This window comes from Trifolium pratense, linkage group LG6, assembly GCF_020283565.1.
Source record: "Trifolium pratense cultivar HEN17-A07 linkage group LG6, ARS_RC_1.1, whole genome shotgun sequence".
Lineage (NCBI taxonomy): Eukaryota > Viridiplantae > Streptophyta > Magnoliopsida > Fabales > Fabaceae > Trifolium > Trifolium pratense.
In genome coordinates this window covers 44437336-44457902 of record NC_060064.1, presented here as the reverse complement: position 1 = coordinate 44457902, position 20567 = coordinate 44437336, and the positions used below count along the sequence as shown (strand labels likewise).

Genomic DNA, 20567 nt, shown 5'->3' with positions numbered 1-20567 from the left:
CAATACTCACCTAAAATCTTAAGGCATTAGATTTATGGATTCTCCCACTTGTAAATGTTCAACCTCCTCTATTTTAAGCAATACGTGGGACCTAAATCATCTCATACTTTTTTAACAAAGTAACGAACAAAGAAAATATAACGAGATTCTTTTATTAACATCGTTTTTTCTTTGTTTTGTTAGCAGAAAAAAAAATAATGGTACAAATTTTACACCACACACTTTTTTCTTGGTGAATTCATCGCAAACACTTTTCTTCTTCAACAAAAGTGGCGTGGAATTTTAATCCAAAAAAGAAAAAAAAAACAAATGGCGTGGAATTTTAGATGAAACAACGACATGCTATGAAGCATCAGTGTCCGACATTCATATGACACTCATGCGACGCGTGTCGGATAGCTCAAACCGGTAGCCAAAATAACTCAATTTTTCCTTTACTTTGACACTCCTTTGATCGGTGTCTGACACATGTAAGACACTCACAGTGGCGGAGCCAGAAATGTTAAAAAGCCCGGGCACAAAATTTTAACCTCAGGTGGCAAATTCACATGTGACATAATAATATATAACTAGTCATAAGTCGAAATAAAAGTGTACTTAATTATTAATTAAGGAAATGAAGTTTTGAAAAGAAAAAGCACTTAAGAAAAAAAACACTTATAAGAAAAAGAACTTAATTAAATAAGCACTTATTTAAATAAGCTTGAATGAGTACTTAATTAACTAAGTACTTGATTAAAAAACACTTATTTAAGCACTTAATTGAATAAGTACTTAATTAGTTAAAATAACTTAAATAAGAACTTATTTAAATAAGCACTTAATTGGTTAAGCAATACTTAAAGTTAAAAAAAGAGTCACAGAGGGTGCGGAATTGAAACTAGGTGTACTGAAAAGCAAGAAAAGAAAGGGAACAAGGCCCAAGCCCAGTTCTGCCAAAAACCAAACAAAAAACACGATCCAGCGTGATGCTGATCTATGGCACGTAATAGAGCTCTCAAATATGAGCCTTCTGATCTATCACATGGCCATGATTTAAAAAATTGAAAACAGATCTGTACCTTTAGATCCTGCGTGTTAGATCCAACGGTCAGGTTCTAAACTGGAGGTTGAAGATGAATCTTCATCTTCTTTCTTCTTCCGACCACTACTTTGCATCTCCGGCAAGGTGGTTTCACCACCGGAGTTCTCGCCGGATCTCAAAACGTGAAAACGAGTATACTATTTCACTCAATTTTTCGCACTGAACACGAATCTAACCTTATTTTTCTAGATGCTTAAAGTTTAAGTTCTGAACAAAAACTCTCAAGAACACCAAAAATATTTTGGGCCGAGCCCGGGCACGTGCCCAGGCTAGCCGGGCGGTGGATTCGCCCCTGGACACTCATACAACAAGTGTAGGATAAGTGTTCCAAAAAAATTTGTTTTTTCTTTGCTTATACTCTCCTTAGGCACATATCAAACACATCTACAAGAGTTCAAGATGAGTTGAAACAACAATATTGATCAATGAAGGATCGAAGACATTACATTTTGATTACAATATTTTTAACTTTTTCGATAGTAGATGGATAAATAAAGATAAAATACTATAATATCTTTATCAAAAAAATATATTATAATATCTTGTTTTAAAACATTTTTAAGAAATAAATGTATATATTTTGATTCTCAATTTATATCTTCTATAAATATGTAGTGGTGTCGGTGTCTTATATTTTTTACATTAGCGGTGTTGCAGTGTCCGTATTCGTGTCTTATCGCAGTGTCCATATTTGTGTCTTGTCGCAGTGTCCGTGTCGGAGTCCGTGTTTCATTGACGAGATGTAGGTAGCAAAACAGAGATTAGGATTTTAAAAAGATGATTTTTCTTTTGGTAACTTGAAAAACATGACTATATATAGTTGCATAATTAATATCAAAACGAGGGTTAATTGAAATTAAAAAACAAATTAAATTTGACATGTCTTTATCAAACAAAATGGACATGTAGGTTTTTTTTTTTTTGAACATAATGGACATGTAGGTTTTAGTGGATTAATTAATATATTTGGATTTTTTTTTTTTTTTTTTACATCAAAAGGAGAAGATAAGGTGTCAAAATTTTTTTTTTGGTACAATGGGGAAAAAAAAAGACAAAAAGGAAAGAAACAACTATCTATAAAAATAAGTCCCACTTGCATCAGCAAGAAGGAGCAAATTTAATCCAACAGGTGGACTGGCTATGATGGACAAGACTTCGTTGTTACGAGCTCCAAGCTTAGCTAGGTAGTCTGCACAAGCATTACCCTCTCTCAAAGTGTGGGAAATTCTGACTCTCCAATCTCTGGCGATGATGTCCTTGATAGTAAGGATAATAGCTGCATAGTGATGCCACTTGTCAACAGGTTCGGTAATCAATTTGATAGCAGTCGCGGAGTCGGAATAACACTGCAAGTCTTTGATGTTTAGCTCCCAAGCTAGGAGTAGACCATGGTAAAGAGCCATGAGTTCGGCAATAATTTAATGGTCCAAATTTCACCTTTAAAAGTGGTTAGCGACATTCAAATTTTTATTTTGGACAAAACATCATTTTCTGCTGTTTTAAACCAATTTCAAACTTAGGATAATATTCTAATTAAATGTGAATTCAAATAAAATATGTAGAGTTTAATGGTCGTGTTAAGTGTTAACTAATGCCCTCTTCCTAATGGTTGCATCAAAGTGAATTGGATGATTCTTCCTTCGGTAATCCAGAAAATGCATATTTTGGAGGTTTTAAGAAATGATAATAGAGTTTTGTTATATGATTTTTCTGGCTATTATGATAGAGCTTCTAATTTACTAATTGAACTAGTTTAAAATATATGATTTTTCAGGCTATTATGAGTGTGTTGATTGGTTGGTAAATTTAGCACAAATAGAAAAGATATCTTGTTTCCGTAAGCATAGCTTAGTTGGTAGAGTCATCATATTATATGTGCAGGAGCCGGAGTTCGAAACCCGGATACTCCACTTATCCATCTTTAAGGTGGACTACTTAGACAAAAAAAGAATACTTTAAAGATTTGGACTTTTCCACCTCCTCAATTGGATTTAACGTTGCTTATAGACGTCTTCAAATTTTTCAGGCAACAAAATTGTTAGTTTTTTCTGTTAGTTTCCAATTCATAAAATAAATGTGTCAATTACTAGTCAGTGTAAAACAATTTTACACTAGGTTTTGTTTGGTAAAATTAAACTATAACCTAACTTATATATGATAAGCTAACTGATAGCTGAAAAACTAGGTGATTAAAATTAAAGTGTTTGGTAAAATTAGTTTTTAAAGTGGTTAATAAATATAAAATGACATAATTGATAGTGGGTAGTTTTTTTTTTAGAGTGGGTAGTTATTAAATTAAAGGGTGAAAATGGAATAAGGTGTAAAAACCTATAAGCTATAAGCTCAAACGCTACTTGAAATAGCATATGGAAAAAAACTATAAGCTAGTAAAAAAAGTTTGTTACGAAACACCTCTAATTTTTGAAACAAGCTTATTAGCTCATATAATAAGCTATAAGCTAACTTATTTATATTACCATACATACTCCATGCATCCACTAATAGTAATACCTATTACCAAAAAAAGTATGCTATTTAAGGCATGATATTTTTGTCAATGTTATTAGCCATGCAAATTCATACTTATCATACAGTATTTATTTTATTAATTCAATCCTATAATGAGTTATTTTTTATCTCATTGATTCTTATATTTTAGGACGGATGAAGTATTTATTTTATTAATCCGACAACAATGGCGTGCTAAATAGAAAGATGAAGCACACATCATGTAGAGGCTCTTTTCATGATAATGAATATGCGAGTTGCATGTTTAATTCTCTCAACCCATGTCATGATCCAGTTTGGTGCAAGCATTAAATTGGCTGATAAATTTTGTCAGCTATAGATGTAAAGGCTGCTATTGATTTATTTTTAAATTGAATATCCTCAGCGTGTAAATATAGAGACTAATCTCACGTTGCTGCAAGCTCAGGTTGAAATATGAGATCTTGATTAAATTAAAAGAAATCCACATCATTTCATCTAAACACTTTTGAATGACTAGCTGCAGTTTCTTGTTTTCACGTATTTAAGAAATTAGTTTAATTGCTAAAATATCATACATTAAATTTGTATTTAGCAACATACCAACACTATCCTTCCCTTGTAAAAATTGGAATATGATACATAAAGTAATGTTGCAGTAATGTTGCTGACAGTACATTTCTAAGGCACATTTTTAATATAGTTTCTGTTCTGGACTAGACTAATGCTAGTCCACCTAGACCCTCACATAGTCCACATGGCTTGCCCAACCACCTCCATGTCAGCATGGCACAACCTCTCCACCAAGATAGGGTAAAATTACTACTCTACCCACCATCTAAGGGTGATATCTTGGCAGTCCCTCTTAATGGGCCTTGGCTAGTCCAGCCCACTAAGAGGACCTTTGGCCCAGAGCTGGGGGCTATAAATACTCTCCCTCATGGGAGAGCAAGGTAGAACACTATTCATTATCACAATTACTCTCTCTCTCTAACTTCTCTCTAGTATCTCTTTTGCTCTCTATTCCTTGTCTGACTTTGGCATCGGAGCACCTGCAAGTACAACCCCCCCCTCTGTGGACCATCTGCTCGGATTACTGCCTACCACCTGCTCAACGGACTTCCAGCTGGCCTTCTACCTGTTCTGATCAACAGTTAAGATCAGTTTCTCTTGTTTGTTGATATTTAAACTGTTCCACATAAATATGGATTTGTCATTCACACTCTTTCTTCTAGTATTGGCCTTTTCATTCCAATGTTCATCTTCATCATCATCATCATCACTGAGAAAAGGTTCATCCCTCTCAGTAGAAAATCCAAATGATAAAATCATCTCACATAATGGCATGTTCTCTGCTGGCTTTACTGCCATTGGTGAAAATGCTTATTCCTTTGCCATATGGTTCACAGAACAAAATTCTCTTAACAACACAATCATTTGGATGGCAAATCGCGATCAACCCATTAATGGAAAACGATCAAAACTCACCCTTTTAAACACAGGAAACATTGTCTTGTTTGATGTTTCTTTAAACAATGTTTGGTCTTCAAACACTGCGTCATTGAAACCATTAGAGTTACATCTCAAAAATGATGGAAATCTTGTGTTGCGTGAGCTTCAAGGAACCAAAATTTTGTGGCAGAGTTTTGATTCTCCAACAGATACTCTTCTTCCTGGTCAACCTCTTACAAGATATACAGAGCTTGTAGCTTCAAGAAGTGAGAGTAACTATTCAACTGGCTTCTACAAGTTCTCCTTTGATGATTCAAATGTTCTTGTTCTTCGTTATGATGGCCCGGATATTTCTAGCTCTTATTGGCCAAAACCTTGGCTGCTAATTTCGCAAACCGGCAGGGCTAGTTTCAATGGTAGCAGAATTGCAATCTTGGACTATTTCAGTAATTTCCTTTCATCAGATAATTTAACTTTTATAACTTCTGATTATGGAACAATTCTACCAAGAAGAATGAAAATGGATCCTGATGGTAATGTTAGAGTATATAGCCGAACTAATGTGTCGCAAAATTGGTATGTTTCCTGGCAAGCAATTTATGGTGCTTGTGTGAAGAAGATTTCCTTCTTGAACTTGGCTGGGTTTTGATGATAACAAACTCTCATCACAAAAGAAGAAAGGTTATGGAGGCTCAACAAGAGGAAACAAGATGAAGATCAAGTCTTAGGATTTTTAATTTAAATTAATTGTAAGTATGGTCCTTATCTTTGATTTATCATTTTCAATAATTATATAACTTAGAATGCTCAGAAATTATTTTATAAATTAATTAAAAATAAAGTTTCTAAGTTAAATATAAAAGTCCATATGAAGCAAGCTTTTAAAATTATAATAAAAAGCTGATTTTGAAAAATAGGTGTCAGGACCTTTTAAATCTGTCAGGTCGTTAACCGAGTTAAAACGATCTGTTGCTGGTTGTATATCCCAAACAGTGCAACGATTGTTTTTTGAAAACAGAACTTTTTAAATCGCCTGTCCGTAACAACCGATTTAATATATCCTGGACAGAATACACCTTTTGTGAACCATTGTGATTTTTAAACATAACTTTTTATTATAAGATATTTTTGAAGAGTTGTCTTACTTCATGGACATTTTCTAAAGCCTCTATAAATATATTTGTGATCATTACAATTGATAACAACTTTCATATTCACTATATTTCTAAGTTATTAATATCACTTTTTCTCATAAACTTTCATACACATATCTTGTGAAACCTTGATTATATTTTCATAACCATAAAAGTTTCTGAGCACTAAGATATATACATTATTAAAGTGATATTGATTTGATAACAGCCATACATAGTTTTCTTCATTGTAACTTTGTATTGTTGCTTGTTTTCCAAGGTTGTGGAAACAAGTGTTGTTTAAGATAGTGGGGTGCTATCTGTAACGACCCGATTTTTAGTAAATCGATATTTTATATATTTGCATATATTTTGGGTTAGTGTTAAATATTTATTTACGCGACCTATTATTATTTATCGCGAACATAAGTTTGTGAGCGAAACCTTTGTCGTGTTAGTGGGCTTGGGGCGTTGATAGAAGCTTAATGGGCCTAAGCCATTGGGCTTGGTTCATGACCAATAGGAAGTGGTATAAGTACCAAGTCAAAACCAGGAATAGTCTCATAACTTGTTTTTCATGAGAAGTTGAAGGTTGTGAGCTTAGAAGCAAGAACCCTAGGAGAGCTAGAAGAACTCGAGCAAGGAGAAGAGATTTAGAGGCCAAGAATCATCATTCAATCTAAGGTGAGAGTGGTTAAGCATAAGCTTGGGTGATCCAAGAGAGGGGAGGTGTCTAGCCTCCATTCCTGAACTCTCTCATCCAATTTCTTTGGGGTTTGGGTGAAGTTTCTTTATCATAAACATGTCTTTTCATCTTAGTATGCTTAATGAACATCTAGGAGGGAATATGTATATGTTTGATGATGGTTTTGCATGTTTATGCAACTTTGCTTATTTTGCAAGAAATTGACATGATTTTGTATGTGTGATGTGTTTTGGTGTTTTTGAATGTTAATACATGTATATATGTATGGTATATACATGATTGATCACTTGTTATGCATTTATAACATGTTATAATGTATTTTGGATGGATTTGGATGTTAAACCGCCTTAGAAACTCAAGAACAGATATTTTCTGGTGTGATTCGCTACCTGTTCGCTTAGCGAATAAGTTCGCTACGGGTTCGCTACATGTTCGCCATGTACCTGTAACTCTCTGATGTTGTTCGCTACGGGTTCGCTACGGCTTCGCTCAGCGAACAGCTCTGTGACAGCAATTTTTGTTAATGTTTGTAAAGTGTGTGTATCCATGTATTTGGTTTCGTTTTGGTTTGGAATTATTATATGTTTAATAATTGTGTTGTGTGATGGCATTTATATAAAATGTCAAAGAAGTATATGTATTTTTGTATATCGGGTTGTCCGATAAAGAAGAATATCAGTTTGTCTGATAAAGAAGTTTAATGGATTATGTTATCCATGTAGTGAGCTGTAGCTTCGTGCTACGTGATTATCATATGTTTGGTAAATGCATGGCATTCATAAATTCATGCATTATTTAGGGATATCAGACTTGTCTGATAAAGAAGGATATTGGACTTGTCCAATAAAGAAGAATATCAATGGTAAGTTCCTTGATAAAGAAGATGGTACCACATGCATTAGTCGTGTCTAGGTTGGCATGACATTGAATGTTTGGCATTAGTCGCATTTGAGTAAATGTGCAATTATGTGTTATGTGTTATGTGAGTTCTTTGTGTTGTCCGAAACGACGTGAAACTATCTGGTTGTGTATTTGTGAGTATGTGTTATCTGGTGTATTGCTTATCGAGGCATGTGTGTGAGTTAGTATTACGTGATAGGTTGAATATAGGTGCGTTTCTATATTCGTATGTATGTGATTATGTTTACTAACTCTCTACCTATTTGTTATGTGTTGGACCTTTGGGGGTTCAGGTATCCAGGTCGAGGTTTCGATCGAGCTTTAGCTGTAGATCGTTTTGGTGTGGAGCACTTTTGGTGAGGAGCTAGTGTAGGCTACCTTTGTATAGTTTTGTTAAGTTTAGTTTGGTTGAGATGTATATTAGTGCTCTGGTATGTTGTAACATCGAGTCGGGGATCGTTTGTATTCCGTCGTATATCGATGTGAACATCTTAACTTATGTTTTATGTTAATGAATTATCTTTTGAACTATTTTGTTCATTGCTTTGAAAATCCTTTATGTTATGTTTTCCGCTGCGACGTTTCGTGTCATGTGCACGATCGTTTTTGAAAATGTTTTTCCGTAGCGCTCCGGCTACTTATCTTTAAAAAGTTTTTAAGATCACGTTTTTAAGGGTAGTTAGTTCGGGGTGTTAAACTATCTTGTGTTGTATGTTAGAAAGATTGTTAGGGGGTCTTGGGGTAAGATTGCTTGTAACAAAGATTCTAACATAGTGAATTCCTTCGCGGGGTGTGAAGGGAGTGGACGTACCAATAGGGGAACCACTATAATTCTCTTGTGTCCATTTTCTCTTTCCCTTCTCTCTTTTATTTTTCAGCATATTGTTATTACCTTCATCTTAACTTTCAAGAAAAATAAAAGGAATCCAAAACATCTCTAAAATAACCAAAAAGTCTTAAAACCTAATTCACCCACCCTATTAGGTTGCACTCTTAAACTTACAATTGGCATCAGAGCAGGTTCAAGTAACTTGTTCTTGAAGATCCAGAATGGCTTCCGCACAACCTGTTTTTAGAGATGGTGGTAGTGGCAACAAACCTCCTTGCTTTGTTGGTGAACACTATGATTTTTGGAAAATTCGCATGCAAGCTTTTTTGGAAGCACAAGGAGAAGAAATATGGGATGCTGTTGAGAATGGTCCATTCATTCCTACAACAGTTGTTAATAATGTTGTAGAAACAAAAGTAAAAGCCTCTTGGACCGATGATGATAAGAGAAAAGTGCTCTTTGACAAGAAAGCAAAGAACTTACTTCAATCAGCCCTAGGGATGGATGAATTCTTTCGGATATCCCAATGTAAAACGGCAAAAGAGATATGGGATACTTTAGAAGTAACACACGAAGGCACGACAGAAGTGAAAAGATCTAAACTAAACACTTTATCACAAGAATATGAAATGTTTAGAATGCAACCCGGTGAAACAATACTTGATTTACAAAAGAGATTTTCACATTTGACAAATCATTTGATGGCGCTCGGAAAAACCTTCACAAATGATGAATTAAATTTAAAAGTTCTTAGATCATTAACAAGAGCATGGCAACCAAAAGTGACGGCTATTTCAGAAAAGAAAAGCCTATCAAAAATGTCATTGGCGGCATTGTTTGGAAAATTGCAAGAGCATGAAATGGAACTTGATCAATTGGAAAGGCATGAAGGGCGTGAAAATAAAGTTAGAACACTTGCATTAAAAACTAAAGCAAGAGATTATGATAGTGATGATGAAGAGTCTCAAAGTGAAAAAGATGATGAAGATGTAGAAGTACTTTTCAAGAAATTTAAAAATTTCTTAAAAAGAGAAAAAACTAAGAAACTTGATCAAGGAAAGAAATTTAATGGCGAATCCACTTCAAGACAAAATTTCACATGCTTTGAATGTGGAAAACAAGGTCACATGAAATCAGATTGTCCAACTCTTCAAAAGAAAAGTGGCCACAAAAGAAAGAAAGAATTCAAACCAAAGAAGGCCTACATTGCATGGGATGACAATGAGATAAGTTCATCATCCGACTCGGAGAGCAAAGAATATGCAAATCTTGCATTAATGGCATCACATCATTCCGATGATGAATATGAAGAGGTTAGTAGTAAATCTTCTTCTTATGATAATGATTTACAAAGTGCCTTTAATGAATTATATGAAGAATTTTTGAAACTTTTTAGAAAATATTCAAATCAAAAGAAAACTATTTTAAAACTAGAAAGTATGGCTAATGACACAAAAGTGGAATTAGAAGAAGTCAAAAATTCTACATGTAATAAATGTCACGATCATGAGTCTAAAATTGTTGAATTAAACCAAGTGATAAAGAAATATGAAAAAGGTCAAATTGGTTTAGAAAATGTGTTAAGTAGTCAAAGATTCTCAAATGATAAATGTGGACTTGGGTTCTCCAATTTTGATAAACTAAGTACAAGTCACAATACCTTTGTTAAGACTACTTGCAATAAATTCAACAATAATGAATCAAAGAAAGAACATGTTGTAAATTATCATAAAAGGACTTATGATAGAAATAATTTTTATGGCAATAAAGAGAATCATATATTTAGACCTACTTGCTTTTATTGTAATACAAAAGGTCATACTCCTAATGCTTGCTATGTAAGGAACATTGGTGTTCCTAATGGGGAGTATATATGGATAAAGAAAGGAATTAACCCAAGAGGACCCAAAGAAAAATGGGTACCTAGAAAATATTATTAATTGTTTTGTAGGTACTTGAAGACCATATGTTAAAATTGTCATATTAAGATTGGTTTCTTCAAGATACAAGACCATATGATATAGTAGGATTAAAGTTTTCATTGAATTAAAGATGATTTGAAGAGCATCAACATTGATATTTTTATTGACATCAAATCATTGTGAAGAAGATAAGTATTTTTAATATATATTGTATATAATTTCCCTTATATTATTATTATTCTTTGAATTCTACTCTTTCTTCTTTTTGATGATGTCAAAAGGGGGAGAAGGAGTATATACTTGTATGCTTGTGTTTTGTGGTTAAAATTTTTCAGGATATTCATTTGCAAAACAAAGGGGGAGACATAAAAGATATGGGGAGATTCATTGAGCAACAATGTCAAAAAGATATGGTTTGTCATCATCAAAAAGGGGGAGATTGTGAAGAAGATTTCCTTCTTGAACTTGGCTGGGTTTTGATGATAACAAACTCTCATCACAAAAGAAGAAAGGTTATGGAGGCTCAACAAGAGGAAACAAGATGAAGATCAAGTCTTAGGATTTTTAATTTAAATTAATTGTAAGTATGGTCCTTATCTTTGATTTATCATTTTCAATAATTATATAACTTAGAATGCTCAGAAATTATTTTATAAATTAATTAAAAATAAAGTTTCTAAGTTAAATATAAAAGTCCATATGAAGCAAGCTTTTAAAATTATAATAAAAAGCTGATTTTGAAAAATAGGTGTCAGGACCTTTTAAATCTGTCAGGTCGTTAACCGAGTTAAAAAGATCTGTTGCTGGTTGTATATCCCAAACAGTGCAACGATTGTTTTTTGAAAACAGAACTTTTTAAATCGCCTGTCCGTAACAACCGATTTAATATATCCTGGACAGAATACACCTTTTGTGAACCATTGTGATTTTTAAACATAACTTTTTATTATAAGATATTTTTGAAGAGTTGTCTTACTTCATGGACATTTTCTAAAGCCTCTATAAATATATTTGTGATCATTACAATTGATAACAACTTTCATATTCACTATATTTCTAAGTTATTAATATCACTTTTTCTCATAAACTTTCATACACCACTAGTAGAAAAATGACTTTTGGTTTGGAGATACCACTACCGGTATGTGAATACCAGTAGTGAAATACATTTGACCAAAGGATTCCACTACTGATATTTTTAAAACGGTAGTGGAAAGTTCAGAGACAAGGGATTTCACTACCGGCTTTGCTAAATCCGTAGTGGAAAGTAGACACGGTGGCAATGTCGTAATTACGTACAAATTTGTTTTAATTATCTTCCACTACCGATCTAGGATTCACCGGTAGTGGAATCCTAATAGTGTTATTATTTTTTTCATATTCCCACTTTTCACTACCGATCTAGGATTCACCGGTAGTGGAATCCTAATAGTGTTATTATATTTTTCATATTGTCATTTTCATTCCCAATTTTCATACGCGTTCAATCTCCCTCCCACTGCAAACTCTCCATTCTCAATCGTCCCAAGTTCTTCCAAATCGTCCCAAGTTCTTCAAATCAAACACTCCAATTTCCCAATCATTCTCCAATCTCTCCATTCTCCATTCTCCATTCTCCAATCTCTCCAATTTCATTCGGTTTCATTCTCCAAACCCTAGAATGCTTGAATCGCCTCCAAATTTCTTCGTTTTTATTCGGTAAAGGTATGAATAAATCAAACTTCCTCCAAATTTCATTCGTTTTCGTTTTCATTCATTTTCATTCTTGTTCATTCGTTTTCATTCGCTTGGGTTTTCATTCGTTTTCATTCACGTCGTTTTCGTGGGTCTGTGATGTTCATTTCTGTGTGGGTCTGTGTTTTTTTGTGTGGGTTTTCATTCTTCTTCTGCTTGATGGCTTGATGATGAGAATGTCAATATAAAAATACAAATTTGCATGAGATTTGGAAGTCTGTGTAGGTCTGTGTAGGTCACTTTAGCATGAGATTTAATGAAAAGTAAAAAGATATATGGTCATTTCTGTTTATGATATTTATTTTGCTGCTATTTTGATTATTTTTTACTTCATAGATGATATGTAATGTTTTAAACCAAGCCATGTTTTGCTGCTATTTTGCTGCTATTATATCAGATTTTATTGTTGAAGCTAAACTCCAAATAGGCAAGAAAATTCAAATAACCAAGCCATGTTTTAATGTCAAAGTGTGATTCAAAATTCGTTATGTTGCTGCACATGAGGGTGTTAGGTATAAGCAAGTATATAGAAGTCACTCATGTTAACCTTGTGCTTAATATATTCAAGGTATATAGAAGTCACTCAAGTTATAGTGCTTAATATATTCAAGGTTGGCTAAGGAGTGAAAATATGGAGTTAGAATAGTGCTTAATATCTCTGCCATATAATATACTTACTCAAGGTGACCAAGTTTGATGTAGTTAGAATAGTAAGGGAAAATATGGAGATGGTCAAGAGGGTTTTGGTATGAGCCTAAGATAGCTGAGTAGTGTCTCTCCAAATACCCTTCAGCTTCACCACATAGCCTTATAAGATGGGATCTTTTTTCTTGCAAATACCCTTCAGCTTCGGCTTCAAGAAAACATACAACTTGGCCATGGGCAGGGGTCAATATTTATGGCCAATTGTATAAACATACAACTTGTTTTGATATTAACTAAGTTGTATAAACATATTTATAAAATTATCAATGCTTGTGCTGTGCAGGGGTTGCTGCGTTAGGCGGTGATTGCTGCTCCTGCGTTAGGCGGTGATTGCTGCTCCTGCGTGTTGCTTGTGCTGTGCAGGGGCTGGTGTTGCTCTTTTTTGGTGTTGTCATCTTTGTTTGAAGTTAGAAGGTTCAATCACGGTCTCATCTACAGGTACCGATTCTATTTCAAAACATAGAAGCTATAGGCTATGAATTTTTATTAAAATAGAATGCATAATCTAGTCATTCTGTTATAGGCTATGAATTTTTATTAAAATAGGGCGAGAGAATGTTTCGCAATAGTAACAACCTAGTCATTCCTTTAACTTAGAATGCATAAATTTCGAAACGTAGGTATGGACCGTAGTTGGATGAGAGCTAATCGATTAAGTACTGAGTACAGACATGGAGTGATGGAATTTCTACAGTTTGCGGAAAGTAATGCTGAACTAGAACGTCCTCCTCCTGAATTTCCTCCACTTTTTCTATGTCCGTGTATAAATTGTGCAAATAAAGAACCAAAACGTACTAAGAAAGAAATCATGAATCATCTAATTTGTGACGGGATTTGTCAAAATTATACACAATGGATATGGCACGGTGAAGTAGTTGCAACGCCAAGTGTGTCCCATAGAGAAAGTGGTAGTGTGGATATCGATGATCGACTGGAAGACATGATGCGTGATATTGGAGAAGATTCGTTTAAGAGGGCGCATGTGTATGAAACTTTATGCAGTGACAAGGATGAACCATTGTATCCGGGATGCACAAATTTTACCCGTTTGTCTGCGGTGTTAAAATTGTTTAATTTGAAAGCAAAAAATGGGTGGACCGACAAAAGTTTCACTGAATTGCTTGAATTGTTGATACAAATGCTTCCAGAAGGTAATGTAATGCCAAATCGTTATTACGAGGCGAAAAAAGTATTGTGTCCAATGGGTTTGGAGTATGAAAAGATACATGCATGCCCTAATGATTGTATATTATACCGAAAAGAGTTTGTAAACTATAATCATTGTCCGACATGTAAGGCGTCTCGCTACAAAAAGAAAGATGGTGATTCTAGTGATGATGAGGTGACCAAAACGGGTCCTCCCGCGAAAGTCGTATGGTACCTACCAATAATTTCAAGGTTCAAGAGATTGTTTGCTAATGCAAATGACGCAAAGAATCTTAGATGGCATGCAGAAGAGAGAAAATGTGATGGCCAAATTCGCCATGTAGCTGATTCTTTGCAATGGAAGAAAATTGACTCTTTGTTTCCAAATTTTGGCAAAGAGTCGAGAAACCTTAGACTTGGACTTGCTACTGATGGAATGAATCCGTTTGGTAATCAAAGTACTAACCATAGTTCATGGCCTGTTCTCCTGATGATTTACAACCTATCTCCTTGGTTGTGCATGAAGCGTAAATATATTATGTTATCGATGATGATTTCAGGCCCAAGACAACCAGGAAATGACATAGATGTTTATCTAAGTCCACTAATTGATGATTTGAAAGTGTTGTGGGAGGAAGGAGTGGATGTTTTTGATTCGTATTCTGGTGAACAGTTCAACATGCGTGCCATGTTGTTTTGCACCATCAACGACTTTCCGGCATACGGCAATTTGTCTGGGTATTCCGTTAAAGGGCATAATGCGTGTCCCATATGTGAAAAAAAAACATGTTATAAGCAACTGAAAAATGGAAAGAAGACTGTTTATCTTGGCCACCGAAAATTTCTAAATCGTTATCATCCATATCGTAGATTGCGAAAAGCTTTTGACGGAGACCAAGAGAATGGTGTTGCTCCAACGCCCTTAACTGGAGAGGAAGTTTATGAACGACAACGAGACATTAATGTTGTCTTCGGAAAGTGCCAAAAGCCAAAAGGGAGAGTACCAAAAGCGAAAGTGCCAAAAGCCGAAAGTGAAAGTGTCAAAAGGAAAAAGCAGCCTGTTGTGAAAAGTATATGGAAAAAGAGGTCAGTGTTCTTTGATCTTCCATATTGGTCTAGTCTTGATGTAAGACATTGTATTGATGTGATGCACGTGGAGAAAAATGTATGTGATAGTGTAATTGGAACACTTCTCGACATTAAAGGCAAGACAAAAGATGGTGCACATGCTCGTCTTGATATGGATTTGATGGGTATACGACAAGAGTTATTACCACAAAAAATCAATGACAAGACATATTTGCCTCCCGCGTGTCACACTTTGTCTAAAGACGAGAAAACAAGTTTTTGCAAGTGTTTACAAAGTATCAAAGTGCCACATGGTTACTCGTCAAATGTCAAGAGCCTTGTATCAATGAAAGATCTCAAATTAATCGGCTTAAAATCTCATGATTGTCATGTCTTGATGCAACAACTACTACCTGTGGCTATTCGTGGGATATTGCCCGATAATGTTAGGAAAGCTATATGCAGGTTGTGCTTATTCTTCAATGCAATATGTTGTAAAGCAATTGATCCATTGAAGTTAGACGAGTTGGAAAACGAAGCTGCAATTATCTTGTGTCAATTGGAGATGTATTTTCCTCCTTCATTTTTTGACATTATGGTTCATTTGATTGTTCATCTAGTAAGGGAGATTAGATTGTGTGGCCCAATTTATTTACGGTGGATGTATCCAATAGAGCGATACATGAAGATCCTAAAAGGGTATACAAAAAACCCACACCGTCCGGAAGCTTCGATTGTTGAGAGGTACATTGCAGAAGAAGCTATTGAGTTTTGTTCAAACTATTTGTCAGAAGTGGATGCTATAGGGGTTCCCAAGTCTCGTCATGATGGAAGATGTGACGGTGTGGGCACGCAAGGTTTAAATGTCAAGAGCATGCATATTGATATAATTCTTCAAGCGCATTTGTATATATTGAATAACACTGATGAAGTTCAACCTTACTTGTCTGCTCACAAAAGCATCATAAAGAAAATGCACGATAAGATGAATGAAAAATGGGTGTTAAGAGAGCATAATAAGAAATTCTCAGAGTGGTTTAAAGAAAAGGTCTGCCAAGATGATAGTGTTTCCGATACAATAAAGTGGTTGTCCTATGAGCCTAAATGTAACATATTGACTTGGAGTGCATATGATATTAACAAAACTTCCTTTTATACAAAATCAAAGGATGACCGCAGTACCATGCAAAATAGTGGGGTTATGATTGTGGCAGAGTCCATGCACTTCTCTAGTTCCAAAGATAAAAATCCGGTTATGGCATCTACACCCTACTTTGGGGTGATTGAAGAGATCTGGGAGGTTGATTACGTTGTGTTTAAAGTGCCTTTATTTAAATGTAAATGGATTGATATCAACAATGGTGTGAGAATTGATGAATTAGGATTTACAATAGTTGATCTTTGCAAGTTAGCTTATAAAGACGAACCTTTCATCATGGCATCCCAAGCAAAACAGGTGTTTTATGTCAAAGATCCTTCTAATGAACGGTGGTCGGTGGTTCTACAAGGAAAAAATGTGCATGGTAGTTATGAAAATCAAGAGCTTGATATTTCCGAAATTCCTCCTTTCTCATCAGATGTGCCTACCTTCATTGAAGAAAACGAAGAGGATGATGTGCATGCAGCTATTCGTTTAGATCATGACGAAGGAATATGGGATTAGAGAAGAAAAAGCTGCAGATGCTAGCATATCATTGCTTTTCTCCTTTTATTTTGATTATGTTTTGATGTGCTGTTTATGTAATGCATCTGTAATGTTTTGAATATGTACTGTTAGTTTTTAGCTTTTATGTTTTGAAAAAAAAACTTCTGCTACTGCTGTATTGTTTAAATACTTGAACCTTAAGAAATCTGTTTTGAGATTCTGGGCAATATAACTTATGTTTAATTATGAGCTTGTGCTTATTTTTTTTTCTGCATAATTTGATATTTAAAATGGTTAGAACCATTTTCTGCATAATTTTTTTTTCTACATAATTTTTTCTGCATAATCTGATTCAACCGACAATATAACTTTTTTGTGTTTTGTGTAAACAGATACGATATGGCTGATTCAACCGACAACTCTGCTGAAACTAGTCAACGTAATAAAAAAAGTGTTAGAGGTCCCACTATGTTGAAAGCAATTGAAAACGTTCGTAAAACGGGTATAAAGATCCCTCTCCAGTTTGATCTAGAAACTGGAGAGTGTTATGGTAACAATGCCTCCCATTTTAAGAGTTACGTAGCACTTCTTACTCGAGAAAGATGCAGTATTGCGAAAGAGTTGTGGAAACATATACCTGAAGGAGTAAAAAATGCTATGTGGACAGATATTAAGGTATTTGAAATTCAACATTTTGTTATATTTTATTATCATATCAAATACATCTTATGCTAACACCAAATTTTTTAATGTAAATATTTTAGGCTATTTTTGTTATACCCGGGTTTGATGATGCAAAAAGGAATGATCATTTTAAGAAAATATGGTTTCACTATGCGGCGGAGCGGTGGAAAGATTTTAAATCACGGTTGACTAGAACTTATATCACAGACCCCAAAAGTTTCTGAGCACTAAGATATATACATTATTAAAGTGATATTGATTTGATAACAGCCATACATAGTTTTCTTCATTGTAACTTTGTATTGTTGCTTGTTTTCCAAGGTTGTGGAAACAAGTGTTGTTTAAGATAGTGGGGTGCTATCTTGTGTTGTATGTTAGAAAGATTGTTAGGGGGTCTTGGGGTAAGATTGCTTGTAACAAAGATTCTAACATAGTGAATTCCTTCGCGGGGTGTGAAGGGAGTGGACGTACCAATAGGGGAACCACTATAATTCTCTTGTGTCCATTTTCTCTTTCCCTTCTCTCTTTTATTTTTCAGCATATTGTTATTACCTTCATCTTAACTTTCAAGAAAAATAAAAGGAATCCAAAACATCTCTAAAATAACCAAAAAGTCTTAAAACCTAATTCACCCACCCTATTAGGTTGCACTCTTAAACTTACAGCTTGTATAGCTCATGGGATTTGTGGAGATAATAGTACATGTAGTTATAATCCTAAGCATGGAAGAAAATGTTCTTGTATTCCAGGTTATAGAGTCAAGAATCATAGTGATTGGTCTTATGGTTGCGAACCTATGTTCGATTTTACTTGCAATAGAAGCGAGTCTACCTTTTCAGGGATGGTAAATGTTGAGTTTTATGGGTATGACATTCACTATGTTGAAGTTAGTAACTATAGTTCTTGTGAGAAATTATGCTTACAAGATTGTAATTGTAAAGGATTTCAGCACGGTTTTGGATCGGGAAAAGGCTTTTATAAGTGTTATACAAAAACACAATTGAGAAATGGAAGGCATTCGCCATTCTTTGTAGGAACAACATACTTGAGATTGCCTAAAGGTAATAACTTTTCGAAACAAGAAACTTCCACTCCGGGGGACCATATTTGTCAAGTGAAACTTCAAAGAGTTTTCGTTAGTGCAAGCGAGAGTCATTTTGTGAAGTTTTTTTTATGGTTTGTCACCGCGATTGGAGCTTTCGAGGTGGTTTTCATTTTTGTCATTTGGTGCTCCCTATTAAGGACGCACCAAAATACTAATGCAGACCAACAGGGCTACCATCTAGCGGATATTGGGTTCCGAAAATTCAGTTACTTGGAGCTAAAGAAAGCAACAAAAGGGTTCAGTCAAGAGATCGGAAGAGGCGGAGGAGGGGTTGTTTACAAAGGCATATTATCTGATGAAAGACATGCTGCAATAAAGAGACTTTACAATGCTCAACAAGGAGGAGAAGGCGAGTTTCTCGCTGAAGTAGGCATTGGAAGGCTTAATCACATGAATTTGATTGAAATGTGGGGATATTGTGCTGAGGGAAAATATAGATTATTGGTTTATGAATACATGGAAAATGGTTCTTTAGCTGACAATTTGTCATCTAATAAACTTGATTGTAGTAAAAGGTACAAAATTGCTTTAGCAATAGCAAGAGTTTTAGCATATCTACATGAAGAATGCTTGGAGTGGATTTTACATTGTGATATAAAGCCACAAAATATTGGATTAAATTATGTGTTAGTTTACAAAATTGTCCTTCATTAATGGTATGAAAATGAGAAATTGAAAAATTAAAAGAAGAGAGAGTAATAAATAGGTAAAGATATACTCTCTCTGTCCCAAAATATAAGAACTATTTGACCACTGCATGCATACTAATGCATAACTTTGATTACAAATATATTTAATTGTGCTTTAGTAAAAATTATAGAAATTTTATATTTTGAAAATACTCATCGAAACAAATCAAACAAGATCTTATATGATAATATTTACATTTATATACTAGTAGAATAATACGGTCAAAACAAAATATATGAATAGTGTATTTAGTCAAATAAGGTCTTATAAAATGGGACTGAGGGAGTAATAAAAAAAAGGGTGATGCTATATATCACGACGAAGGTATTCACGAGATCACGAATCACAATTAGTATACAGTTTTCTTATTTTTAAAATACTAATAACACTAAAATCAATCACCGCATCAGTTTAAGTAAGCTCCTACTCTCTCCGGCCTTAATTATAAGCAAATGTCACTTTTTAGATACATTAGTTCAATGTATCTAAAAAGTGACATTTACTTATAATTAAGGCTGGAGGGAGTACCTCATTATCTACCTTTATTTTGTGCTATCGTGTAGCAGACATAGTTGTCTACCCAAAACATACTTTGCAGCAAATAGATAAGATCCTACCACATTATCCATTTTTATTGTTTATTTTTATGGTAAATCATATGTATCGTTATCCAAATCTTTTTCCCATCGAGAAAAATGGCCTTTTTGTTTGAGATTTAAAAAAAATGATTTTTTTTGAAAAAAATCATTTTTAAGAAAATCATTTTTTTATAGAGATTTTAAAAAAAAAAATCTAAAGTTATTTGCCGTTTGTTTACAATCATTAAAATCTATTTTTTTAAGATGGTGTGGGATGATGAATGATTAAAAAAAATGGATTTTGATATAAGCTATTGAAAATAGATTCTCATTTTGATGAAAAAAATGATTTTTTTACTAAAATGATTTTTGAAAAAATATGAAACAAACACAAGTAAGTTAAAAGAAAAAATAATTTTTTTTTGTGAAAAATATGAAACAAACATGCCCAAAGAGTGGCTGGAGCAATTTGTTGTGTCTAATCATTAGAAAATGTCATTTGTGAATTTTTCGTGGATATTGTTTTCGCGAGATTAAGTATTTTCGTTTTTTTATCGGAAATACTTAATCTCACGAAAACAATATTAAATACTTTAATGATATTGTAAAATAACTTATAATTTGTTATATTTTTTTAAAAGACTTATAATTTAGTACGGAGAAAGTAAGTGGGTGTATGATCATATTGGTGTGTGTGAA

At 34.1% G+C, this 20567-nt stretch overlaps 5 protein-coding genes across 5 annotated transcripts; 4 read left to right on the top strand and 1 right to left on the bottom strand.

The window, feature by feature from the left end:
* Positions 1–2154: 2154 nt before the first annotated feature.
* On the bottom strand, positions 2155–2487 carry LOC123892343. The gene has a single exon (XM_045942133.1). It carries the CDS (start codon positions 2485–2487, stop codon positions 2155–2157), a length of 333 nt encoding a protein of 110 aa, XP_045798089.1.
* Positions 2488–4753: 2266 nt separating this feature from the next.
* Positions 4754–5672, top strand: LOC123892342 (putative receptor protein kinase ZmPK1). The gene has a single exon (XM_045942132.1). The coding sequence runs from the start codon at positions 4776–4778 to the stop codon at positions 5670–5672; it is 897 nt and encodes a 298-aa protein (XP_045798088.1). The 5' UTR covers positions 4754–4775.
* Positions 5673–8812: 3140 nt separating this feature from the next.
* Positions 8813–10531, top strand: LOC123892341. Its single transcript, XM_045942131.1, has one exon. The coding sequence runs from the start codon at positions 8813–8815 to the stop codon at positions 10529–10531; it is 1719 nt and encodes a 572-aa protein (XP_045798087.1).
* Positions 10532–13251: 2720 nt separating this feature from the next.
* On the top strand, positions 13252–16829 carry LOC123892340. Its single transcript, XM_045942130.1, has 2 exons — positions 13252–13390; positions 13573–16829. Exon 2 carries the CDS (start codon positions 13575–13577, stop codon positions 16827–16829), a length of 3255 nt encoding a protein of 1084 aa, XP_045798086.1. The 5' UTR covers positions 13252–13390; positions 13573–13574.
* A 381-nt stretch (positions 16830–17210) lies between these two features.
* LOC123892339 (putative receptor protein kinase ZmPK1) lies at positions 17211–19899 on the top strand. The gene is made up of 5 exons (XM_045942129.1): positions 17211–17486; positions 17576–17637; positions 17817–17896; positions 18140–19226; positions 19857–19899. Exons 1-5 carry the CDS (start codon positions 17211–17213, stop codon positions 19897–19899), a joined length of 1548 nt encoding a protein of 515 aa, XP_045798085.1.
* Positions 19900–20567: the final 668 nt, after the last annotated feature.

Bases quoted from the DNA above. Each gene is read 5' to 3' on its own strand.
- LOC123892343 (XM_045942133.1), bottom strand. From the start codon at position 2,487: ATGGCTCTTTACCATGGTCTACTCCTAGCTTGGGAGCTAAACATCAAA.
- LOC123892342 (XM_045942132.1), top strand. From the start codon at position 4,776: ATGGATTTGTCATTCACACTCTTTCTTCTAGTATTGGCCTTTTCATTC.
- LOC123892341 (XM_045942131.1), top strand. From the start codon at position 8,813: ATGGCTTCCGCACAACCTGTTTTTAGAGATGGTGGTAGTGGCAACAAA.
- LOC123892340 (XM_045942130.1), top strand. From the start codon at position 13,575: ATGGACCGTAGTTGGATGAGAGCTAATCGATTAAGTACTGAGTACAGA.
- LOC123892339 (XM_045942129.1), top strand. From the start codon at position 17,211: ATGGCTGATTCAACCGACAACTCTGCTGAAACTAGTCAACGTAATAAA. The intron at 17,487-17,575 runs GTATTTGAAATT...TAAATATTTTAG, and splicing joins CTATGTGGACAGATATTAAG to GCTATTTTTGTTATACCCGG. The intron at 19,227-19,856 runs GTTAGTTTACAA...ATCGTGTAGCAG, and splicing joins AATATTGGATTAAATTATGT to ACATAGTTGTCTACCCAAAA.